Source organism: Colletotrichum aenigma, assembly GCF_013390185.1.
Source record: "Colletotrichum aenigma strain Cg56 chromosome Unknown KSG_Cg56_contig04, whole genome shotgun sequence".
NCBI lineage: Eukaryota > Fungi > Ascomycota > Sordariomycetes > Glomerellales > Glomerellaceae > Colletotrichum > Colletotrichum aenigma.
Genome location: NW_023500910.1, coordinates 5,567,120 through 5,592,022, shown reverse-complemented (window position 1 = coordinate 5,592,022; position 24,903 = coordinate 5,567,120). Strand labels below are relative to the sequence as shown.

Below are 24,903 nucleotides of genomic sequence, written 5' to 3'. Positions count from 1 at the left end.
CTATGGAACTTAGCTTATCGCCCGTTTCCAGAATTCTCGTGAAGAGCATATTGCACTTTTGGCTTCTACGGGTTAGCTCATATCGTCGCCAAAGGCAGCTTTTAGCGTTTCGCTTTGCACTCACCATTGTACTTCGAGGCCTGTATTGCATAGGGATACAGTCATGCACTTCGGACAACTTGATGACCTTTCCCGCAGGGTGACATCGCTTGCTTCCCTACAGATCATGCTCATATCAATCCTTTGATACGGTAAAAAAGCGCTTTCCCAGTCTAGCGATCGTTCCACTTCTCGGCCCGTATCCCGCTCTTGTAACTTATAGCGGCCACTTCGCGTTCGATGAGCGCCCTTCTTGCCTTTGAACCGATCGTTGATGATGAACTCGAAAACTTCCCACGATGTAATCGTCCTCAGGTGGATTGGAAAGACCTTTCCCGTGGCATCCTCGAAGATGAAATGTTCATCGCTCAAAGGTCTCTCTAGTCTCATCAGGACAGCTCTAATTCGAACTAGGTCCCCTGAGACAGAAAGCACCATAGAAATAATCTGAGATGTCGAACTCTTCAAGTCCATTGCTAGGTGAGACATGGATTCAAGTCTTGAGAGGACTCGCTGCCCAATCGCTCCCACGTATTCCCTTAGTGACTGATTGGAGTTCTGGACGATGGCCGTCGTGCGTTTCTCGCTGTCGGACATCTGTTTGATAGTTGCATGATGGGTTTGCCTGAAAACACTCCTAAGATAAGTCAGTATTGTCGCTGAAAGAGTACGTGTAAAGAAATTGCACCCAAGCATACAATGTCGTGAGCTCCAACAACGTATTCATCGCCATTGTGTGCCCCAATAGTTCCCAACGAAACTTCTCAACATCCTTCTCCTCGAGCTTCCATTGGACTTTCCGGGCGGCATCTCGGAAGGTGTTCTTCGTCTCTGCCAGGCTAGGCCTGAACTTCTCGATTTTGCTGTTAAAGTCTGCAAGACATCGCTTGATCTGCTCAACATTGCGCAACGCTATCGCTCGTAGCTCGCCGAGAGCACTTTGTAGATCTTGATCATGGTAAACTTTCTCGATCTGCCGAAGCGTGCTTTCAAGGATCCCAAGGCTCTGAACAACGTCTCGATATGCTTTTGTCGAACCACGAGAATCGTCTAGCGCGGCGATAATGTTCTTGATAAGTTCCAAGACTGCGATGAAGTCGCCCACAGCACCGAACGCAAGCGTGAACTCCATTGAGGACACCCCGACACGAAAGTGACTACTTGTTCGAGCAACGGCTTCGAACGATCGGGGCGACTTAAGCAGGCGGCGGATGGGGTTGTTCATGTCGGTGAGAGAAATGGAAGAACCCCGCAGAGACTTGGCACAGCCACTGCGAGTTGAATGTGTGTCAGACGAGAGACGATTGGCCCGAAGAAGCACACAGGGCTAGGCGTCACGCTTTCATCACTTGTTTCCCGCCAACGGATGCTGAAGATTAATTTGTTCAAGGCAAGATTGAAGCTCCATAATGCACAAACGGCGCCCAAAATGACGGCATCTTCACTCCTCGCACTCGGCACAGCCTCCCTAACGCCGACGCCACAGCCCGGTCATCCCATGCCGTTCCGCCTCCTGACAGCTTCGAGTAAAATATTCTGGCAACCGTTACACGCGTTTTGTCGTCGGACAGCCAAAGACGGCCCACAACTTGCGGGAACGGGCAACTTGAAACCGGCTCATCACATGAATCATCTAATCTGCCAAACCTGTCGCTCTGTTTTCTGCTGTCGAGCAGGCAGACAGGTGAGCCACAAGCGCATTGGCTAGATTCAGCTCCGACACCATGTACACCGTGAGGCGATCTTTCTCTTCTCTTTCCTGATAATATTTTCTCAAGATGAGTCCACTGCTGGAATGGTCCCGTTGATTCGAAAATCCGTGGCATGCCAAGTGGGCGATGCTACACTTCTTCAACGTCGAAATCACCTCCATTGCAGTCGGCACGTTCAGCAGTCTCACGTGTAAATGACCCTCCGCTATGTTTTTCACATCTTTCTTCATCCATCGCCCAATAAGGCGCCATGCGCTTTTGCGCGCTTTTGCATCTTTCTGACTGTCTGCGAGAGCCTTGACAGACGGAGCATAAGAAGAAATCACCCGGCTTAGGGTATTCTCAGTTGAGCCACGGTGATGTTTGATCGCCCAAGGGCCAGTACAAAGTTGCACAGGCCGGTTCCAATCCCCCAGACACCCGGTAATTCAGTTATTAGATCTTGATTGCTGTAAATCTCATCGAGAATCTTCTTCACGCAGATCTCCAATAGCCATGGCAAAATTGCACGCATTCTTTGTTTCTCTCAGCCCACTCGAACCTTGTTCCCTTCCATTGCTTCTCTAGGCATGCCCAAATGTCAGTATTTTCGACATCTTAGATGAACCGGGTTGATTGTATTGAAATTTTCAGACGACATTAGAATAGCATCACTGTAACACTCAGCGAAGTTTACGATAACGACGATGCCATCTTCAGCGCATTTCTGCATCTACGCAACAATCTAGCCAAGCGAGAAATTCCATAGCCCGGCAGTTTCCCGGTCCCCTGATAAAAAAATAATTCAGTCCAGCAAGAGCTTCAAAGCGGGGTTGCTTTGCTTCGTCTGCGCCATTTTCCGACTCAAGCGACGAGGCAGGTGTGAAAAGGACTCCGCGTCGTCGAATTTAGTTTTGCGACGCCCACGATTCCCAACTGAGTTTCAATTGACGCCCCACTACCCTGGAGAAAGCTGGCTGTATGAGACCTAGCTCTGTGATATGTGATACCAACAGTGACAACTGACCTGTTGGCGCGCGCCAACAAGGGGCGCGGAGATTGGGGCCCATACGAATCCGAAATGAGAATGGCGTATCTGGGACTGATCCTAGATGTGCGCGGAGCCTTGCCTGATCAAGATCGCAAGCTGTAGATATCGGACCATCAACTCCATACTGAGTCAGTATTTCTTCGGGCCAAGGGTTAGATCGGGTCTCCTGCATTTCAGCTGTGTCAAATTGCGTGTGGTTAGTTGGTATGCATGAGCTGCGCCACACCCTTCGCAAATGAACCAACAGACTGAACCAACAGACTGAACCAGCAAGACCCAGTGGGCCTTGGTTACTATAACATGAGGAAGATAAAGATGCCATTTTTCTCCGGGGAAAGTCTACTTCCCTTGATGACAGTCAGCTCGCAGCTATTTGCAACTCGTGCAGACTCTTACAGACATGGCTCAAGTCACCCTCGATCCTGGAGCTCTCGACGAGTTGAACTCCTTCGAAACTCGCGCCTTATTCGATACTACCGACAAGCTTTCCTCTCTTGGAATTGGCAGGATTGTCAACCTCCCTCAGATAATCGTCGTTGGAGATCAGTCGTCTGGAAAGTCATCTGTTCTTGAAGCCATCTCCCATGTCAAGTTTCCCGTCAGCTCGGGCTTGTGCACGCGTTTTGCTACGGAACTAGTTCTCCGGAACGGCAGCCAACGACGCGTCAAGGCCACCATTCAGTTCCACAACGATGTTAAGCCTGCGCAGGAAATGCGAGTCGACTATTCTGAAGGAGAGGATATTGGCAAAATCGTCGCCGCCGCTAAAGAGCACATGGGCCTCACAGATTCCAACAGAGGATTTTCTAAGGACGTCCTTCGTCTGGAGGTTGAAGGCCCGAATCTGTATCCTCTCAGCCTAGTCGATCTGCCCGGAATCTTCCACACTGCGACAGCGAAGCAATCAGCGGAGGGTAGAACAACGGTCATGGAGCTGGTAGAAAGCTACATGAAAAAGCAAAACAGCATCATCCTCGCCATCATATCAGCGAGTAATCAGCTTGCTAACCAGAGAGTCCTGGAGGAGGCCGCGAAACACGACCCCGCTAGAGAGCGTACACTTGGGGTCATTACCAAGCCAGACCTTCTCCATCCAGGATCTCCCGACGAACTCGAATATCTTCAGGTAGTCAGAGGCCGCGAGGCGGTGCACAACCTGCAATTGGGATGGCATGTGTTGCGTAACCTTCCAGACTACGCCAAATCTGAGGCGCATCCTGACTCTCGTGACGCAGTCGAAAAAGCGTTCTTCGAATCCGGGGTTTGGGCTTCCGTCCCGGTAATTCATCGGGGCATATCTGCCCTTCGGAAACGTCTCAGCCATATTCTTCACGACCATATCAAGAAAAGTCTGCCTGGTGTTCTTGAAGAGATTCAAGGGAAGCTCTCTGAGCATGAGGCTGAGCTCGCACGCTTAGGGCAGGCCAGATCCAGTGCCGCCGACATGAGGGCTTATCTCGTGGACATCGCGGGAGGGTTCGAGAGACTTGTCCGCGATGGTATTCAGGGTCATTATAATGATCCATTTTTCGGCGGCTTTGATGGTAGTGATCGAAAGTTGCGATCTCACTTAAGAAGTTTCAATCGAGCTATTCGTCACATCCTCCTTGTGCAGGGGTCATCGCAGAGGATTACCACTGGCACTCCTGGTGCGACGAGACAAAGAAGCATTCCTCTGCATCTTCAAGAGTTCCTCAGCAAGTATCCATACGATCTTCCTATGCCAGAACCAATCACTTGGTCCGAGATGGCCACTCAACTGGAGCGGCAAGCGGCCGCAAACCAGGGCACCGAGTTTCCCGGATATGCCAGTACGAACTTGATCTTGCAGCTTTTTCAGAGACAGTCGAAGCCCTGGGAAGCCATTGCCAGGGTGCATTTGGAGAAGGTCACCGCTGTTGTGAAGGCCTTCGTGGACGACGTGTTTGAGCACGTCGCTGGGCCCTTGGGCACCTGCAGTACCACTTCCACTATTCTGTCGACTTGCGTCGATCCTTTCTTCGATGCAAGAGAGGAAATCCTCCAGAACAAATTGCGGGAGCTTCTCCGACCTCTTCAGGAGGGGTATGCGCTACCTCTCGATGCTGACTTTCAGGAAGCTATGGACCATAGAACATCTGATCGGGTTTCAGAAGACGCGGTAGACGACTCATACGACGGTAGCTCAAGCGCCTTGCAATATTCGAAAGAAGAACTCCCACATCAATGCAATGAGTTTGGGACCGGGCGGGCCATCGAAACAATGCAGACATTCTACGACGTACGTACTCTTTTTTGTTAATGTAATCAGTCGTAGACTTGCTGACTTGGCTTAGATGGTGTTGCGCACATTCACCGATAACCTGATCAATCTGGCGTTAGAGAGTTGTCTCATACAGGAGCTTCCAGGAATTTTGACACCGAAATCTGTGAATGAAATGGATGACACGAGGTTGGCGGAGCTCGCGGCCGAGTCAGAGGACATTCGGGCGCGCCGCACACAGCTGCAAACCGATATTAAGCTGCTCAAGCAGGGCCTGGACCAGTGCCGCCGGTACAGACCCAGAGGCTTGACGGGTGAGAATAGTTCAATGCCTTCAGCACTGAAAGACCATGTCACATTAACATCTATTTCCTCAGTTCAACGCAACATCCCTTCGAAGAGTATCCAGTGGGAAACTGCTGGGGGATTGCCCACGATCGGTAAGCAGTATCCTACTACTTCAAGATGAGAAGCTTGATGCTGAATGCCAATGATAGCTACACCTCACGGCCAACAGACGTGGCTAGGATTCATACCAAAAACAGTTCCCATCGTCACAACACCCACAGAGAGGGAAAACTCAGCCGAGTCTACTCCAATTTCGAAGAAGAAGAAACAAGACCCAGTAGTCGGGTTAGGTTCCTCCGAAAGCTACGCAAAAACTGCAACCAATCCTGAGAAAGTCTCTCCGACTGAGAACAGCGGACCTTTTGGCTCCAGTTTCAGAAAGCCCGCCGGGTATAGTGACGGGTCTATCAACGTCTTCAACCAAGTCTCAAGCCAGCCTCAATCAAAACTTGGGACAACCTTCAATTTTGAAAAGGGATTCGGAACAAAGGAAAGCATACAACCCAACACGAGCCCTTTTGGCGGGTTCAAAACGAGCCGCTCGGGTGGCTCCAATGGTTTTGCGTCTCAAAGCGGCGCCGGGACGACTTGGCTGTTTAACTCCAGCGGGAAAGACGCAGCCAAAGTTCAGGGTGAGAAAACCAGCACTCGGACTGCATGACGGTAGTTTGAAGCTTTCATTACCGGCTAACCTCCGGAAAGGCGGCGAGAAATCTACAGAAGCAACCGCCTTAATCAATAAGAACCCGGGAAGGTTCATTGCTACATGGACTGGCCATGAACAGCCTGATAGAGGGGCATTTGCCGGCCGGGAGACGCTTAGCCACATTTGCACTTCGGAAACCTTTAAGAATTTTTCTCCTGAAGAGCTTAGGCTAGGAGATTGTTGGATACTTTCGTATCCTTGGCCAGATGATAAGCGGCCGCCGCGCAGTGTATATTAGGAAATAGATGCATGGTCCATATCTGTTTACTTCTATTCCATGGATTGACACGCTTGACTTCATGGGCCCAAGAGCATCTCCACCCCATCTGAACTGCTGACTCTTCAAGGAGAATCGCGACTGGAGCTACGCATCAGCTCATTCCTCTCGTGAAAATTCGTAGCAGCAAAACCTCGGACTTAATTGAACACGTGGCACAGTCAGCATAAAGGTAATGCATAATGCCTATCGCCACAAGAGCTGATCTATGCTTCAATGTAACCCTTAGGACGATGGTAGACAGAGAGATACTGATGAAACAGCCTAGACCGAGCACGAGCTGGACATCTGCCTTTGGTGGTGAGGCAACACGAAGGGTGCAACCAAATTTGGCTACGCCTAGCGCATTACTCATCGCAAGTGCTATTTCGCAAGTGGTATGGGTTCATCTTAGCTTTTACCTCATAAACATCCATAATGCAGCCAGCACCAATCTTCGCATTCAATTTCAGAACTCATCAGCTTATTTTCCAGACAGTCACCGCAAGCTCGATATTCAGTTGCTGATAACTGCTTACTGTCATTTTTCGTAACCCAGCACCATTTTTAATGAATCGTTCAAAAAAGCGTTGACCTATCACTTGAGTCCACCGCTTGTTCTGGGGCTCGGGTCGAGGTTTCATCAGCACAGCCAGGGGTTGTCATGCGCTGACTGTGCGTGTATGCATCAGACCTGCATGGAAGTTCCGGAACGTTGCATAGGGAAGCCCTTAGACTCTCAGTAAGCAGCATATTCCGCGCCTCAGTGTGCGCATACTGGACCAAAGAATCGTTTAAACTTTGGCCGAAGTCTCGCAGCCTTGGGGCCACTCAGAGCTGCGCAATCAAAGCGAAGGGCAATGCGCAGGGCTTTGCTGCATATCGCTCAAAAAATAAAGCCAAACCGTTTTATTTCCCGAGTCAGCCGGACTCCAGAACATCGTCAATCGTCGGTAACGTTTGATGATTAAATTGAGAGGAAACGTGACACTCACATTCGAGCGAGTCAATGCGATGCCTCCGAGGCCCTGGGTGGTCAATACCTACATATTAACAGCCTCATGCTTTCTGAGATCTTCCTCGAGTGCCCATCCTCTCATTTTGCACCCAGAGACAAGACACCGCTGTAAAGATGAAGCTATTTCTTCCCTTGTTTATGTTTGCGGCGGCGGCCTATGCCGCAAGTCCCGAGACATTGATGGAGTTCCAAATGGATCTTCGTGACCCTTACAACCCTTTGACTCTCAGAGGCCACCCGCCCGACTGTGGTGACGAAAACGAGGGTGAGAACGGCGGGCCTGTCGGCGACAATGGCGGATCTCCTAGCCCGGGTCAAGGTTCGAGTGGTAGATACAACGTCTGCTGTCGGTACAATGGTCAACACAATAAATGCGTAAGTCACTCAATGATGACGTCGCGTACTGTATTTTGCGGCTAATACGTGGTGTAGATCTGCTTGGCTCGGTGCAGGGCGGTTCGTATCTCAAAATAGGCATGTTTAAAGATCCGTTAGCTAATGTTGACCCAGGACTGCAACGCAGGAATTTGTTTGATGTGAATGTCACTCAAGTCCGGTGCGCTAATGGAAACATACATATTCTGAGATGGAGTAGACGATCAACGACAAAGTTTTTACACACCGGATGAGCATTTACTTAGTTCCATATTTCGTTCCTATTGTACGGAGGGGTCCTTGACAGGAATGTCAATTTAATGGTTCGGGGGGAGCATGTACGACCTATATACCCAGCTTCAATTTGGAAAAAGATTTCATTTGATACATTTACTGTGGTTTGAGTAACCGTAGCAGCTCTATTGGCATCGAAGCCCAGCCTCATAAAACCAATTTCGAAATGTTGCGTTCGGCAACATAGCATGAAATCCACCGCAGTAGCTAACGCAGAGTAAGGTACAGATGTAGGTAAGCCTCGTGAACCATTTGATGTATGCGCCACAGCTTAAAGGTCTCGAGCGCGCAGCTCGATACCGGCCTGATGCGCTGTCTTTGTTTTGGCAAATTTCCATGCGAGAATACGGCGCTCGAATAGTTCATCAAGCTCTTGATATGTGCGCCCCTTGGTCTCAGGATAGAGCAGAACACAAGGGATCAGGTATACAAAGGTAATGCCTCCAAAAAAGAGACCAATCTTTTGCTGCCAGCCAGCGTACTGATTTGAAAGCATCAACGGCACAGTGTAGTTCTACTCTGGTTAGGCTTGGATGGGAAAGAAAACGACAAGGTGTAACGGTATGACATACAAAAATGATACCCGTGATGTACTGAACGGTTACAGCTAGTGAAGTTGTCTTTGCCCTCAACTTCGGACTTGAGACCTCGACAAGTGAGATCCATCCTAGAAATGTCAGCATTTGATCGATCCCAGAAGGTTAAACTAAAGACAGGCTCACCGATTGGAGCCAGTGAGTTGGCATACAGGAACGCCCAGATACCGCATAGAGCAATCAGTACAGGACCAGACGCCGAGGTGGGTTGCATAAACCCCAGGCCGCCGACGATGAAGCAAATGACCATCATGCCGAAACCCCCTCCGAGAACCAGGGTGCGGCGACCGACCTTGTCAACCATGTAGAACGACAAGATCATCCCGACCAGAAGAATGGCGTTGATGACGATTTTGCCCAAGAAGGGATCTTCGACGTTTGCCATGGAGAAGAAATATGTTGTGTAGCCAAACATGAGAGGCACGCCAACAACATTCTGAAAGGTCAGGGGCAGGGTTGAGATGATGGCACGCTTGAGGTTGATTGGAGTCATGAGGGCTTTCCAGTCACTATCGCCGCCGAGGGACTGGGAAAGGGCGATGGACTGATCGATTTCATACCGCATGACAGCGTATTCGTGTTCAACGTCGCAACCCTCGACGTCTCCAACGAGTTTGCGGAGGGACTTCTTGGCTTCTTCGTGCTTCCCCTTGGAGGCATACCAGGCTGAGCCTAGTTAGCCATGGCCCAAAACTGCTCCCGGATGGCTTGAAACGTACCTGGTGACTCCGGTAGGAAAAGCATCGGCATGATCCAGAGTCCACAGAACACAAACTCCGAGTAGAAGATGTTTTTTAAAGTGCATGGGGTTGGTGTCCTCGAGGATCTTGAGTCTGATGGCAAGGAAAACTTGACCCAACGAGAAGGCGAGGGAAAAGCTGCCCAATAGCGCGCCACGGAACTGAGGCATTGCAATCTCGGACATGTACACCATGACAGATGTTCCCATCATACCACCGGCACAGCCTGCGATCAGTCGAGCGACAAGAAGGACGGTCCAATTCTTTGATATAATGGCTACTATGATGGACTTTTGTTGTTAGTCTTTGTCGGTTCTAGAGGTGTGGACAATGATTGTTTACCAATGTCAGGAAGAACGTGACTCCCCACATGTTGAACTTGCGCCCGAAGCGATCCGCTGTGTGGGGAGCGATGAGCTGAATGGCGATGGCAGTGACGAAGAACATGGAGCTCCATAGGGATACATGGTTGGCGTTGAGAGCCGGTTGGCCAGTCTTCGGATCTCGAACGGTAGCGAATTGCTTGATGAAGCCTTCGTTGGCGACGATGCTTCCGACTACCGAATTTGCATAGCCTGCGTACCTGGAAGGAAGTCTCAGCGTGTCTGGTTTGTGAATTCATGGGGAGTAAACGGATATTCCCGCAAGCGACACAGAGAGGCCGCAGGCGTAGAGTCTCCAGAACTTCTTGATACATTTCGCCCTACCCCAGTCGGCAAATGCAGAGGTGATGGGTGTTACCTCCGCACCCTCTTTCGAGATGCCGGCTTCATGGTCCATCTCGGCTGCTTCCTCGAGATAGTCGCCATTCGGCTTCTCGGCTATATGAGCACCGTCGCGATCTTGTGTCATTTGTTGTTGACAGAAAGCGAATGAAGAGAGTGAATGACAATTCAAGACAGCGGCAATGAATGACCACGAACAGTGTAAGAAGAAGCACAAGAGTTCAAGGCTCAGAAGTTGAGTAGTCGCAAGTTCCGACGTTTTGGAAAGTCCGGGGATGTGGGGTGGTTATGAAGACCAACCCTGGGGAAACAGGTTCCCTGGAGATCGCGGGGACCTTGAGCCACGACGCTTAATGTTACCATAAATGGTCAACACTGACCAGAGCATTTTTAGAATCATGTCACATTACACCCATGGATATGAGAATAGCGTGATTTCTGGGGTCCAGAAATATGTCCCGGCCTCTCGACCATGCCCGATCCCTGACACCACAGGGCAAGCCCACCTCACTTCATCCACTTCGTTGATGATGGCTCAAGATGGTTGGCCATTGCAACGTGAGCAGACCGGCCTTTAGCCGAACATTTCCAAAAGCCCGGCACTCGTTTCTATAGTTCAGCCGTACTTACCCCATGTGCTCGGTAAATGGACCGTCCTGACGTTTAAGCAGTCGGTGTGGACCAAAATGGATGTTTAGCCCCGGGAAACCATCGGCCGATGACCGGCCGACCACCGGCCGATCGTTATCCGGTCTCCGCAAAGTGCACTTTCTCGAGATAAATCCACCTGTTCGATTCACCTGTAGCTCACATGACGCCTAAAAGATCATGGGTACTCAGTTCATACCCCTCATTATGACGCAATGATAGTTGGTAGCTAATATTGCGCTTCGTATTTGGTGGGGCATATGGGAGCAAGTGTGCCCATTTGGAGCCGCGGTGTATTTCAACTCAAACATCAGTCGTATCGCCTAACCCCCAAGCTCACGGCATGTTTGAAATCGCATTCTCTTACTCGAAGCATATTCTTTCAACACAACATGCTTAAGCCACAGGCTAACGCTATTCGAGAACTCATCTCACTTGACGGGGTCTGGAACTTCGCCTTGGAACCTTCAACACAGCCGCAGCCGAAAGCGTGGGAGCATGATTTACCACACCAGCTCCAAGTCCCTGTACCAGCCAGTTACAACGACATTCTCATCGATCCAAAGATTCGAAACCATGTCGGATGGGTATACTACCAACGTCACGCAACGATTCCTCGAGCGTGGTCTGGAAGGCGGTATGTCCTTCGTTTCGATGCCGCCACCCATCGGGGCCGTGTCTACGTGAACGATCAATTCATCACTGAACACATTGGTGGATATACGCCATTCGAGGCGGATATCACTGATGTTGTGTCGCCGGGGCAACAGTTCCGTTTGACTGTTGCTGTCAGCAATGAGTTGGACTGGACGACGATCCCTCCAGGCAGGATCGAGATCGAGGACGGGAAGCGAAAGCAGCACTATCAACACGACTTCTTCAACTACTCTGGACTTGCTCGATCTGTGTGGCTATACTGTGTCCCACAGATACATATTTCTGATGTAACCGTCAACACCGACGTCACCGAAGGGGGAAGAGTTGGTATCGTCAACTTTGAGATCAGCACCAGCCAGTCGATACCGGACTCCAAAGTCAATGTGTCACTTGCAGATGAAGACGGCAAGGTGGTTGGAAAAGCATCTGGGACGGCCGGAAAGGTAGTGGTGAGCTCGGTCCATCTGTGGCAGCCGGGAGCAGCATACCTATATCAGCTTCGCATTCACCTTGTCAACGACGAGGGTCGTGCCGAGGATACGTATCATCTTCCCGTTGGCATAAGATCGGTCGAGGTGAGAGACAACCGGTTCTTGATTAACGACGAGCCCTTCTATTTCCGCGGGTTTGGGAAGCATGAGGATACCCCTATTCGAGGCAAAGGCCATGATGCCGCCTACATGATCCATGACTTCGAGCTGATGAAGTGGATCGGAGCCAACTCATTCCGCGCGTCGCACTATCCCTACGCAGAGGAAGTGATAGAGTATGCGGATCGTCATGGAGTTGTCATCATCGACGAAACGGCTGCAGTTGGCTTGAACCTGGCAGTGGTTGCCGGCCTTCACGGATCGAAGCAATTACCAACATACTCCCCTGACACGGTCAGTGACGAGACGAGGAGGTCACACGAGCAAGCTATCAGAGAACTCATCGACCGCGATAAGAATCATCCCTCAGTCGTCATGTGGGTCATTGCCAACGAGCCGGCGGCACATGAGCCTGGAGCCAGGGAGTATTTTGAACCGTTGGTCGCGCTTGCTCGTCAGCTCGACTCCCGTCCGATTTGCTATGCCAACGAATTCCAAGCAAGCGTCGACAAATGTCTCATTTCCAGCCTGTTCGACGTGCTCTGTCTCAATCGCTACTACGGCTGGTATCTGCACACGGGCGACCTCGAGGCTGCTGAGACCAATCTCGAGAAGGAACTGCTTCAATGGCAATCAAAGTTCAACAAACCCATCGTGATGTCAGAATATGGTGCCGACACTCTTGCTGGGCTGCACACTGTGGGTGATGTTCCGTGGAGTGAGGAATACCAGAGCCGCGTATTGGAAATGAGCCACAGAGTCTTTGATCGGATAGACAGTGTTGTCGGGGAGCACGTGTGGAACTTTGCCGACTTTCAGACCCCGTCAACCTTCATCTTCCGCGTGGACGGGAACAAGAAGGGTGTGTTCACGAGAGATCGGAGACCGAAGATGGCAGCGCATGTGCTTCGAAAGCGATGGACAGGAAGTTAGCGACACACAGCGAAAGAATCCTTGCCCCTGGCAAATGTTACGAAATCAATGTATCTCCATCATGATGGGTCATGAAGCATGTGTGGCCAACTTCAATTGCTATTCTGAATGGCGCGGAGACCTTTCAAGCCTCTTGGACTAGATCTAATTGGCATTTGCTTGACTAACGAGGCAATAAACAAAACACGTTATCTTTCAGTGAAGTCATATGGCATAACCAAATCATCAGAGATACTTGCGTACAAAGTCTGAGATCTGACAAAATCCCGAGTGCGTTTCGATTTAGAATGGTGACTCGGATACTTGAGCCACCGAATCTCGGTCTTCTTCCACGCAGCCTATATGTCATTCAGCTACATCAAACCTGCTGGCTTGGAACTTGGCCTTGTCGGTTCACACTTCGATCGAATGCGCCAATGATGAGGCAGATCAGGTTCTGTGTGTCCTCTTGAAGGATCTCACTGTCACTGTTTGCGATTAGTGACACAATTTGCCCGTCTTCGCATGTGGATAACTGGTCCGATTGACCGGGCAAAAGTTCTCTGCCCTCAACTGCGGGCTTGGATGTGCTGTCATTACCCAGGGTTTGGTTGTTTGCAACCTTCTCATGTTATGCAGACAGCTATTTCCGGCCTCGAGGTCAGCACTTCGGTGTACATTTACCCCTCTTGGACAAACGGCGCAAACACCCTGGTATGTTTGCACAGCCGAGCTTCGCCTACAGGCGATGATTATGGAGTGTCGGATCCCGCCGACTCGAGTCAATCTTACTCGTCAAAGTCATTGTATCCATGGTAGGTGATAAGATTAAAATCGCTGTAGTGAATGAATTTATTGTTTCGTTGCGCCATTGTTGCCACGAGGCTGCCACCACGAACCCACGAGAACAGGCTTTCGCATGATCCTTCAATGTTGATACGTCAAATGAGCCTGCGATAAGGAGCATCACCCATAAGTCCTAGTGATTCGTTCGCATGCTCAATCCAGATCGTCTATCGAGTCCAAGCCCTGGACTCCCCCCCTCGGCGAATCCCACGTGGCGTTGTCATTTACATCTTATCCGGCCTCGCCATGGGGTCGAGTCTTGTTTGATTGTTTGCTTTTCGTTTGCAGATCATCCGTGCTCTCCATACGTCCGTAACCACGCAGCATGCAGGCTCCAACAGGCAGCTCTCCACAGCACGGATTGCCGTCAGGCACCTGACATGCCAGCACAGTTCCTGTTTCCAACGTTTCTGTGCTCATGCCAACCACTTTCCACGGCGTTTGATGGGACCCCTCGACGACCTGGGCTCTAATCAGCCAACCGCCTGTCAACCGAGATTCTGGGCAGATGCACCCGGTCATTTGGCTCACTTGCCAAGTAATTTGCACCCGCTCTTTGGGGCGTTCTGATTGCCCCCTTCCTCAACGCAGAACCAGGCCACGGGCAGCTGAATGAATGGGTCAGCATACATATCCGCCTCAAAGGGAACCCCATTGTTCGTCGAGCGTCATGGCCGAGATGGGTGCGGGTGACCACATAACAAAATGGTGATGGTCGTCCTGCCAGAGACACCTGGCGGTGTTCTAATTTTCAACTCGCTTTCTGCGCCTTCGCCAACACCTTGGCTTCATCGGTTCCAAAGTTCATTCCATTGTTTGTGCGACTGATCTTGCATATCGACACTCAGGTGGCAGTTTCTTCTCACCGCCAGTCGCGCCTAGCGCTCAACACAACAAGCCAGCCACCTCTGCATAACACCTCCAGACGATGTCGGTCAAGGGGTCTGAGGCATGGAGGGCCGAGGACAAAGGGCCGGAGATGCTATGGGTCTGTTGGACGATGGCTGGGTTGACAACAGTTTTCGTCTTGGCGCGAGTCTGGTGTAGGCGGAGGATTGGGAGGACGTTCTACAGCGATGACTACTGCTGCATCCTATCATTGGTATGTGCATCTATTGGGAGCTTGGGTCCACATGTGGTCTCTTCTTCGAGGATGGCGAGATTGTCTTCGCACTGACACTGGTTCATCATAGGCTTGTATACTTGCGTCTTGTGCAGCTGCTACCGGTGCCATCAGCTATGGTTATGGCAGGCATAAGGATGTACTCACATATGAGCAGAGGAAGGGTGCCATCTTCTGGTCACATGTGGGGTTTGCTCCGGGAATCATGTCTTTCGCGATTCCGAAACTCGCGGTTGTCTCATTATTAACGCGGTTAATGAACCCAAGGCGATATCATCTTTGGTTTCTCTGGGGTATCACAATTCTGTGTTTACTAACACACATCGCCGTCCCCGGCTTACATTTCGGTCGATGCGTTCCCGTCGCTTCAATCTGGGATGAGCATGTCCTCGGCCGTTGCTTTGACCCAAACATCATCGTCGATTACAGTATCTATGGAGGAGGTAATCGAGAACAACGTGGACCTTCAGTCATGGGAGTCTTGGCTAACATCCCTGCGTAGTGCTGTCAGCATTTGTAGATGTCTATCTAGCGTTGTACCCAGCAGTGGTGCTATTCAGATTGCAGATGGCAATGAAGAGAAAGATTGCCTTGTCTTGTGCACTTGGAGTCGGTGCTGTGTATGGAACTCCCATGAAGACTGTCTAGTGTTTCGCGAGGCTTGACTAACACTGATTCAGTGGTGGTGCTGTTGCAATTGTCAAGTCCATACGCCTGCCACAACTCAGGGAAGACGACTTCACCTGTATGACCCCACCCTCCTTGAAATGCCATGGAAGGCACTGACACGCGACCCAGATCTCACCTCTGACCTTCAAATACGAACTGTGTGAGCATTATTCCAATTTCTCGGCTGGTCGGCTCCGAGCCGTAGTTGATTCTTTGTGTCGATCATACGGAACTGACTAGAGTTTACAGGGTCGAAGGCAGCACGATCACCATTGCGAGCACCATCCCTGTCCTCCAGCCCTTGCTCGAATTGATCCTGCGACGCAACCCCTTCAGCACCGCCAAAAATACGACCGAGGAGACGCCAAAGTTCTACGAGGACTACGCTTCTCAGAGGGAGTCCCGAGGAGGAAGCAAGATCGAGCTTGGGCAGCGCAAGCCCAGGCCGAAACCTCGGGACGACTTAGGCTTCACAATCATGGAGGATGACAGCCAGGAGAACATTCTACCCGAGTGCAAGAGGCCAGCCCCGGCGTGCATGTCATACAGGCACGAGACGACTCCGCCCCAGTCTGCGGATGGTGGCATCGTCCGAACCGACGTTGTCTGCGTCTCATTCGAGGATAGAGGTCCACTTGGAGAGAAGCTAGCTTCAAGTAAATGGGACATTGTTTGAGGCTTTGGGTATTTGATTTTGCATTGCAAGGCTCAACTGGGCTACAGAGAGCACGTCTTCTTTTGTTTTGAATATAGTTTGCTACCCCACCCTCCTTTGGCCGACGGAGAACATCCTCTCCAGGTGGGGTTCTGTCGGTTGCGTCGCCGGATCAGCATCGTCTAAGGCTGATCTTTGTAAATACATGTAAGGCGAGTTTGATGTGCCCGCACTTCGCGTGACAATGAGGTCATTTTTGCGGACTGGATCGAGGAGTGTTCTTTCACCATACATGCCACTGGAGCTGTGAATAATACAGAGAGTTCCCTCAAATGGTAATATTTTATTTGTATAATATTTCAGGAGGGAAACCTAGATCCTCACCCCCGACGAGAATGGAACTAATAGTAGTCGGATGTCTGGTGGTATTCAAGTAGCCTAATGGGTGCTTCTGCCGGCTGAATCCCGTCGAGGATCAACATCGTCAAGTCCCAGCCGCCCCAGCTCCGGTTCTTTCATTGAATTAAAAAGAAGATATGGACAAAGCCGCTGAACGCCGTTGTCCGAGACCCATCCCAAGCACCGTCGCTTATCATCATGATGACCGCTTTGATATGTCATTCTCTAGCAGCCAGTAAGCGCCTAGAGGATGTTAGTAACTATTTCTTGGAGCTTTTCGAGTGATCGCCACGTACAGCTTGCTGGTTCTTCATGTTTTGTTGGATACCTCCAGAGAAGTCCATCTGGAGTGACTGAGTGACCGGGTTGTCCTGCTGAGGGTTGCCCGTGAGGCCAGCAACCTTCTGCAGCTCAGAGAGCTGGGCATTCGCAACCTATTGGACTATTAATTCTCATGCTCTGTTTCATATCGTTTCTAAGCACTACGTACAACTGCGAGGCCCTGAGCGGCACCGTTGCCGGAGGGGGCGATAAGCTGGTTGGCCTGGCGGACCTGGATACCGTCGCTGACGAAGGACAGCAAGTTGGACTTGGCAACCTGGAATTGCTGCATGTTGACGGGGTTGGCCTGAAGAGTTTGCATCACGGCCGCGAGTCCGGCCTGCTCCTGCTGCTGGATCTGGATGTTCAGAGCAATTCCGCCGGCCAGAATCTTCGCCTCAGCGCAAGCGGGGGTGTCATTCGGGGCCGGGGCCGGGGGCGGCTGGGGAGCCTGGCAGGCGGCCAAGGTGGCGAGGGAAAGGATAACAGCGTAGGCCTTCATTTTTGCGGTTTGCTTTTGTTTACTGATTATTGGTAAAGATTGAATAGCAGTTGATTAGCGTATGAAGGACCTGCCCGGGGCTGGTTGAGTAATGACCGTTGCTGCTGCTTGACGACGATGCCGAATCCAGATTCAGTACCGGCCAAAAGTGAATGGGTATACAGAGTTGGGTCAACTGGTCTTATAAGTAAGTTGCAACGACGGGACGGCATTCAGTCCAACGCCGGCACTGTTCACGAAGCAATCATGAGATGATGCCGCGGGTGGGGGAGCCATTGGCGGCAGCGCAGAAGACAGGGCGGGCCAGCAAAGGAGGTTGAAACTTCCGGATGATAGACTTTCTGTAGTGTTTTGGTGCGGTCGCCGAGTCGCTGTGCTGCTTGTTTCGAACCTTGAATACCATTGGGACGAAGGAAGGATTTCCCTGATTGTTCAGTCGCACAGACGGTGCATTGAGATGCAGGGTATCAGAGTAGGCACACCGCCCACGAATCACATCCCTGGTGGCAGGGCGCCGGTCCAGATTCCACCTGCCCTTCTCCCCTCCTGCCGACTCGTGGTCGGCTTCATAAGGCAGGACGAGTCCGAACATGCGGAGCGGATTGGCGTTGGTTGGCACCTTCGCAGGGGGGCCGCCGGCGGTCCCCGACCAGACGTCACAACTTTACGTCTCGGCCTTCGAACTTAGATTGGAATGGTGCCCTTCCTTCCCGCTCTCTTTGGGCCCATTCTCGTCCCTCTTCTCCTGGAAATTCAGGGGGACTGGTGAGTCTTGCCGACTGCCAACATGGCTACATCCATGACTCGTCTGAAGGATGTTTCCGCTGCCCACACCCATCAATGCTGAAAAGAGTACTTTCTCCGAGAAGCTTAATGACAGCGCCGTCGCTACAATAGGCTAAGCTTTTGGTTAGTCATCTCCCATCCTTGGGTGATGCTACTACAAGCAGCCTCCAGCAGGCCGAAGGTGGCCCAATCTAAGCCAAAAGGAACGGATGGCAGTTCAAACACCCGTCCTCAAAACCTGCAAGTTAACAACTTAATTGCTTGTTTGCCTGTCCGGGTCTCTCCCTCCTTCTCTTAATTGAAAGAAAGCGCAGTTTCAAATGGACCGTAGCGAAATTGATGTCTAGTGCTCTGGCCCCAGTGGTCAATCAGGCCAGCAGCTGGCTGAGGCCCGGCCTCTTAACAGACTCTTAACAGAGTCTCATATAATTTCCTTGGCAGTTTGATAGGGCTGCACAAGAGCGGCCTGGATCTCGGTCAACCTTCCCCCGCTCCCTTCCCACGTTGTGGAAGCTGCGGGAGGCGTTCGGTCACCCGCTAAAAAATGTTTCCTCGGATCTACAGAAACTCTCCCTCTGGCTGTCCCAGATGTTTGGCTCTCACTGATCGGACTGAGCGCCACCATCTTCGCGGAGAATAACACTACTCCGTCGCCAACGGATGTCCATGTGCGCCACCACGCTTGCATGCAATCGAGCCCACCACCTTCGATTCTAAGAATCTGTCATGTGCACATTGCATTGTAGAATAGGCGAGATGATCATCCCAACTAAGAAAGACACTATGAGTGTCAGCCTCAACCACGAGCCTCATCCCGGAAACGCTCATGGTAATAAGCCAGCCCGTGTTTTGACCAGTACCACACGACACCACACCACATTCATCTTCTCATGCAAATCAAAGCTCTTGTGTCTTCAATTTTGAAACCCTTGCTGGGATTTTCATACCCAATATGATGGGCGAACACTCCTCTCGGCGCGCTCTTGGCAAAAGGCCGATCCCGAGACGTGCAACGGTGCAATGGAGGTCGCGTTCCACAAGAATCGCCGATGGTAGGCTGCATGACTTATCGCCAGATACGACAAGCGCGTTATCTTAGATATTCCATGCTATATAGCCCCAGATAACAGCATCTTGAATCAGCTAAGCCATGCTGTGGAGACTGAAAAAAACTGCCCTGCGGAATGAGCCATCCCGGAGGATCGTGACAGAAACGCGACTGAGAAACAATTGCTTTTACTACCTGTCATACCTGCAGAAGCTATGATCACAAGCCGGGCAGAACCATCTTCCCGCAACTGTAGTTCAAACGCATTTTGAGTGATTTGCAAACACACTTTGAGTGCTTCTCGTTCACCGGCATCCCGCATTGGAAGACAACCGAGACCGCAAGAAGCGATTGCCTCAAGATCAGGGCGCTGAGCTAGAGGATAAACTCAAGCCTGTGGGGATCCGCGCCTATGACGGTTAGGCGATAGGTTGAGATGGTGTGCAGCAACATGCCACTTTTGACTGGACTTCTCCGCCTTGAGTTTCCGTCCGAAGTCTGCATAAGGGGCAGGGTCGCCGTCGCGAGGTGTCTCGAATGTGAAGTATCCAGTCGCGCTGCGTCTCGCCCGCCAGTGGGGTTTCTGTCAACCATAAACCAGACAAGCAATGCCCAGAGTCAGTTAGGCCCAAGGGGCAGCGATCCTCACTGTCGTAGTCAGGGGTAAACCCAAAGACCCCAGCTGTAAGGCTTTTTCCCCTGCGCTAGTACCAATGAGTTTGTCGGAGAAATAATAATCGAACCCAACGGAAATCCCACGATGCCCAGCTTCCTCAGGCCGTTAGTGAGCTTTCCGGATCGACGGCTTCCATCTGAAATCTGACCTCTCCTAGCGCCACAAAGGTCTAATTGTAGAATAGGCTTCTGTGAACAGCCCGCCAGCTGAGAATTTCCCACATGCCGAACATTTAGAGTCTGCAACGACTTTTTTGGACGATAAAGGCAACGGCAGGAGGACGATACAGACGAAAAAGGTCGGCCAGGACCGCGGCATAAACATAGGTGGGAGGATGATGGGATCAATCATCGAGTGATAGAATCTAAGTTATCGCTACTGCTCACGAGTAAGGCAATCGCACGAGATATCTCCGCGAAACGACCGTGCCCGAGTCGCTTGCGCCCTCGGGGCGCTTCGGATCCGTGTTGAGCTCTCGCGGAGACCTCACGGAGTTCGGATATCCCTGTCTGTTCTTGTCACCGCGTGCCCGGGCGCAACAGGGATCAGCTTCCTTAATTAGCGCGCGCGCGCCACGGCCGGACTGGCCCTGGGCAAAAGTGCGGCCTCGATTAATATGGCGTGTCAACTCGTGTAGGGAGCTCATCGAGGGGCGGCTCATTGAAGATGCAATGCCGTTAAACTGGATGCTTCTTTCGCAAAGTCAATTTCGATGCCACGTGTGGCAAGATAGGCGACCCTTGGAGCTAGCCGGAGCTAACCTTGCGGAAACGCAGATTCACCAAAGAGCTGTTGAATTGCTGGTAATTAACTGCCAAGGCTCGGATTCGCTGTTGGCGACCAAACACCTTGGCACGAATGCGACATCCAATCTCAGAATCGCCCGGCTGGCTAGGGTTTCCGAGGGTCCGTTTTTCCCTGCCGATGACCCCACGCGAAGGGCGCCGACACGCGTCGGCCTTCGTTGCACAATGACGCTATTCACATTACCGCCTGCCTGTTCGAAATCTTGGCGAGAGCGAAAGCGGTTAGCCGAGTGAGACCTCAACGCGTCGGCTTCGCCAACACAAGCGAGCTTGGCAAAGCAAATAGCAGATATCACGCGAGATGGAAGAAATGTTTCAATCCTCAAGGTTATCGGACCATCCGAAAAACGATGCATTGGCTATCTCTACTTCCGCTCTACGCTACACAAGTCGCTGGGGTGTTCAATGAACCCGCGTTAAAAGTTCAAAACCCAGGACTAGACTGGACACGAGAACGTTTCGTCGAATCGTCATTTGAGGAGGATCAAACGCAGCCAGAACAACACAGGTTCTTGACTGAGAAGACCAAAGGTAAGGCAACAATCAAATGATAGTCCAAATGAATTCGATTTTAACACGACCAGGGTATACTGTTGATGGAAAGACCCTCCCAAACGTACACTTTGATGCTGGAGAGTCTTATGCGGAACTCTTCCGTGGCCAAGGATGACTTGCAAGAGCTATTCTTCTGGTTCTTTCCCTCTAATGAGCCACCGGCTGAAAAGGAGATTGTCATTTGGCTCACTGGTGGTGTAAGACTTCTTTCGGTTTCCATGCACATTGGTGGTGTTGAAGACGAAAAGCTAATCAAGATGCAGCCTGGTTGCTCGTCCATAGGTGAACTTCTTCAAGAAAATGGCCCCATATCGTGGAAGCCTGGAACCTTCGGGCCTGTGCAGAACCCCTGGAGTTGGCACCGCCTGAGCAATGTTGTGTGGATTGAACAACCCGTGGGAACAGGCTTCTCTCAGGGCCCGGTCACGGCTACCGACGAAAGAGATGTTGCAAGACAGTTCATGGGATTCTGGAAAGCCTTTGTTGACACGTTCGACTTGCATGGCTACAAAGTCTTTGTTACTGGGTCTTCCTATAGCGGCCTGTTCTCTCCGTACATCTCGAGTGCCATGCTAGATGCTGAAGATACGGATTACTTCAACGTCAAGGGCATGATGATCTTTGATCCTTTGATTTCGCAGCGGAGTATTGGTCAGCAATTTGGAGTAACCAAGACTCTCGAATACTGGGGTCCTGTCTTCACGCTGAACGACACAGCAAGGGCGAAAGTCAATGAAATCGATCAAAGATGTGGCTACAGCGAGTATGTGGATAAATATCTGACATTCCCACCGTCAGGAACTCAACCAGTCGACGTCCCGAGAGCTTGGAACCCAGACAACGAGTACATACCGGAGTGCGACATCCTGTCATTTGTCGCCGAAGCAGAGAGGGTTGCGAAATCCCTGCTTCAGTCTCTATAACGTCCTTCAGACCTGCCCGCTTACGTACGACCCCATCGGCTTTACCGACAACAGGCTCCGTCGTCCGTCAGCTGGTCCGGTTTACTTTGACCGAGAAGACGTCAAAGCAGCCATCAATGCTCCTGTTGACAAGGAGTGGCGATTTTGCAGCAGAGAGCCCGTATTTGTAGATGACATTGACAACTCCAACAACCCAGGTCCTGGAAGTTTGCCTGTTATCCCAGGCATTATCGAGAGAATCGAAAACGTAATCATCGGGCACGGATTACAAGACTTCATTTTACAGAGCACCGGCACATTGCTTGGTATCCAAAACATGACGTGGGGCGGGACGCAGGGGTTCCAAGTGCAGCCTGAGAATGTACTGAACGTCCCGCTTCACCCAGACATGGAAGCCTTTGGCGGTAGTGGTGAGCTTGGGGTATGGCATTCAGAGAGAGGTCTCACGTATTTCGAGACCCCGATGTCTGGCCATTTTGTTGGTCGTGATGCACCGTTCATCTCGTTTCGAGCGCTAGAGGTGCTTTTGGGACGAGTGGAGGACTTTGGGTCAACAGCCCCATTTACGACGGAACACATGGTGGACGCCCGGAGCGAAGAGCTCTGAGATATGACTTTGTCAAAAATATCGACAGCGACTGATTGCTGCACTGAGAACGAAACAAGATCTTGCGAATAGCCTTATGCAAGTGATCATAGAAACCGCCTAATCTTTTGATAGCTGCGCGGCTACATTTTCTCGGCACTTAGCCTCTTCATTCGATGACGACAATAATGGAGATAACGATGGTGCAGATGGCGTAGATAATTCCAGTCACATTAATACTTTCAATAGAGGTAACGATGACGACAACAATAGTAGTATTTGGTATAAACCCTGAGGAAAAGTGGGTGACCTCTATCAATCCCCTCTTTCTAATATGCATACAGGACCATGAAACAGATATCCTGAAGCCATCCCATGCCATTTTGACGTGAAACAATTGAAGCAATACTCAGATTAAGCACTAACTGCCCACGCTCGCAGCCCCGCAACCTCGCCCGCTGTGCATGGCTTGTTATCGTACAACACGCGATGCTTTGGAATCTTGTTGTCCTTGGTCGGGATCTGAAGAACAATGCTTTCCGTTGCGCCAGGGAAGATGGAGCCATGCCCTTCTTCGGTAAGGTCCGCCGTGTCAGTGGCAAACAGCAAGCCAAACTCTCCACCCTTCGTAGTCAAGGTGGTGGAGCTATTGTCTGGCAAAGTGATGACACCAAGGCCTCCAACCAAAACTACCCACCTAAGCTGTGTTAGCGTATCAGATTGTTTTTTTTTGGCTGGGGAAACGTACTGGTTGGTGGGCGCAGGGTGGAAGCCACTGTCGAAACCAGCCGGTACGACATTGTACGACATCTTTGAGACATCTCCGAGAACTGTTGTTCTCGTATCAACCAGTCCGGATTGATTTGAGGAGCGGAAAGGCTCGTCCAACTCCCAGCATTCGAATCGCGAGGCGTTGTTGTGCGTGCCAATGGCGGTGACGTTCAACTTAATCTCCATCGCAGTGCTTAGGGCAGCAAGAATGGCCAACAACCGGATTGAGGTTAAGGAAAACATGTCGGCTTAGTTCAAAGTAGTTTAAAGTAGTTACAGATTGTTTGAATGTAATTTGCTGATAATGAGCAATGGTTTGATCGAAGAAATGTCTGGTGGCGTTGGGGGGCATTTAGAGTCTTGAGCGTAGTTCAGACTCTTCAAATGCCTCCTTGATGACCCAGCCACCATTGATATTTCCGTTCTGAGGATTTACTGAACTCAAATTGGTGTTTATTGTTCTCAGCCTCATTCTCAAAACCTATCCATCAGAACTCCTTCCCTAAAGGTGGACATCTTTCAAAGGCCTCCATGTTGTGGATTCAGCTGTTTGGGGGTGTTGAGTCTCAGCCAGGCAGTGAGCATAATGTCGGGCGCAATAAGTGATGGGTTGGTGGCCTAAAAGACTATATTTTAGCCTGGACAACCCTTTTCACAAGCTGCGCCACTGCCATGAGACCTTCTGAGGCGATAGGTTGGGTTGCATGCGAAGGCTGAGAGCGGAGTTGGGTCCCGGACCCCAGGGCTCATTTTAGAAATTACGTCAGCCAACCAACGGTCTCCAAAGCTGGGCGGACTGCGCGTGACATTGTCAGATCCTTGGATGCCCAGATGTGATAGGAATTAACCCAAAACGGCAATGATTGCTTTTTGCTGAAGAACGTCGAACGAAGACAGAAATTGTGATAAATCCGGATAAATTGGGGGCCATGGCTCGCCCGAAATCAAGATGATGTCAGATAAATATGCCCTGATGAGTTCGCATTGAATTGAATGCAAAATTAAATAACAAGGCAGCCAATATTCGTTGTATGGGCTCTCTTCATACGAAGGAATATGAACTTTGAGATCTCGCGTACCCCGAGATGTTTTTAAGCAACTCTGTAGGTCACTTCGGCCTACAAAGTAGGGTTGCCAGCCAAACAGCGTATTACCATGGCGGACTTATCTTTTGAACTTCCTTGAAATCATAGAAAGGGAACAGAAAGTTCTCAGCCAACGAGGCATTTCTAAGTCTCCAGTGGAGGTTCAGTCAATGGTATCTTATTGCCAAATACCAATCAGAAGTA

The 24,903-nt window shown here is 50.8% G+C and overlaps 9 protein-coding genes across 9 annotated transcripts; 5 read left to right on the top strand and 4 right to left on the bottom strand.

Moving 5' to 3' along the window:
* Window positions 1–736: 736 nt before the first annotated feature.
* On the bottom strand, window positions 737–1,324 carry CGCA056_v007325 (uncharacterized protein; the record flags this gene model as incomplete). The annotated part of the gene is made up of 1 exon (XM_037322574.1): window positions 737–1,324. The coding sequence occupies one exon, from the start codon at window positions 1,322–1,324 to the stop codon at window positions 737–739; it is 588 nt and encodes a 195-aa protein (XP_037179396.1).
* A 1,917-nt stretch (window positions 1,325–3,241) lies between these two features.
* On the top strand, window positions 3,242–5,552 carry mx-0 (Interferon-induced GTP-binding protein Mx; the record flags this gene model as incomplete). Its single annotated transcript, XM_037322573.1, has 3 exons — window positions 3,242–5,101; window positions 5,157–5,397; window positions 5,461–5,552. The coding sequence occupies 3 exons, from the start codon at window positions 3,242–3,244 to the stop codon at window positions 5,550–5,552; spliced, it is 2,193 nt and encodes a 730-aa protein (XP_037179397.1).
* Window positions 5,553–7,525: 1,973 nt separating this feature from the next.
* CGCA056_v007323 (uncharacterized protein) lies at window positions 7,526–8,301 on the top strand (the record flags this gene model as incomplete). The annotated part of the gene is made up of 2 exons (XM_037322572.1): window positions 7,526–7,786; window positions 8,299–8,301. The coding sequence occupies 2 exons, from the start codon at window positions 7,526–7,528 to the stop codon at window positions 8,299–8,301; spliced, it is 264 nt and encodes an 87-aa protein (XP_037179541.1).
* Window positions 8,302–8,351: 50 nt separating this feature from the next.
* On the bottom strand, window positions 8,352–10,268 carry ecdC-3 (Major facilitator-type transporter ecdC; the record flags this gene model as incomplete). The annotated part of the gene is made up of 7 exons (XM_037322571.1): window positions 8,352–8,594; window positions 8,653–8,747; window positions 8,803–9,342; window positions 9,396–9,402; window positions 9,452–9,706; window positions 9,759–9,999; window positions 10,069–10,268. 7 exons carry the CDS (start codon window positions 10,266–10,268, stop codon window positions 8,352–8,354), a joined length of 1,581 nt encoding a protein of 526 aa, XP_037179542.1.
* Window positions 10,269–11,181: 913 nt separating this feature from the next.
* On the top strand, window positions 11,182–12,969 carry uidA-1 (Beta-glucuronidase; the record flags this gene model as incomplete). The annotated part of the gene is made up of 1 exon (XM_037322570.1): window positions 11,182–12,969. One exon carries the CDS (start codon window positions 11,182–11,184, stop codon window positions 12,967–12,969), a length of 1,788 nt encoding a protein of 595 aa, XP_037179392.1.
* Window positions 12,970–14,722: 1,753 nt separating this feature from the next.
* On the top strand, window positions 14,723–16,262 carry CGCA056_v007320 (uncharacterized protein; the record flags this gene model as incomplete). Its single annotated transcript, XM_037322569.1, has 6 exons — window positions 14,723–14,896; window positions 14,988–15,360; window positions 15,420–15,537; window positions 15,598–15,662; window positions 15,716–15,746; window positions 15,836–16,262. 6 exons carry the CDS (start codon window positions 14,723–14,725, stop codon window positions 16,260–16,262), a joined length of 1,188 nt encoding a protein of 395 aa, XP_037179393.1.
* A 603-nt stretch (window positions 16,263–16,865) lies between these two features.
* CGCA056_v007319 (uncharacterized protein) lies at window positions 16,866–17,463 on the bottom strand (the record flags this gene model as incomplete). The annotated part of the gene is made up of 3 exons (XM_037322568.1): window positions 16,866–16,883; window positions 16,937–17,074; window positions 17,131–17,463. 3 exons carry the CDS (start codon window positions 17,461–17,463, stop codon window positions 16,866–16,868), a joined length of 489 nt encoding a protein of 162 aa, XP_037180440.1.
* A 3,957-nt stretch (window positions 17,464–21,420) lies between these two features.
* On the top strand, window positions 21,421–22,864 carry CGCA056_v007318 (putative serine carboxypeptidase; the record flags this gene model as incomplete). Its single annotated transcript, XM_037322567.1, has 2 exons — window positions 21,421–22,227; window positions 22,268–22,864. The coding sequence occupies 2 exons, from the start codon at window positions 21,421–21,423 to the stop codon at window positions 22,862–22,864; spliced, it is 1,404 nt and encodes a 467-aa protein (XP_037180439.1).
* Window positions 22,865–23,257: 393 nt separating this feature from the next.
* On the bottom strand, window positions 23,258–23,800 carry CGCA056_v007317 (uncharacterized protein; the record flags this gene model as incomplete). The annotated part of the gene is made up of 2 exons (XM_037322566.1): window positions 23,258–23,540; window positions 23,592–23,800. 2 exons carry the CDS (start codon window positions 23,798–23,800, stop codon window positions 23,258–23,260), a joined length of 492 nt encoding a protein of 163 aa, XP_037180436.1.
* Between the last annotated feature and the right edge of the window lie 1,103 nt (window positions 23,801–24,903).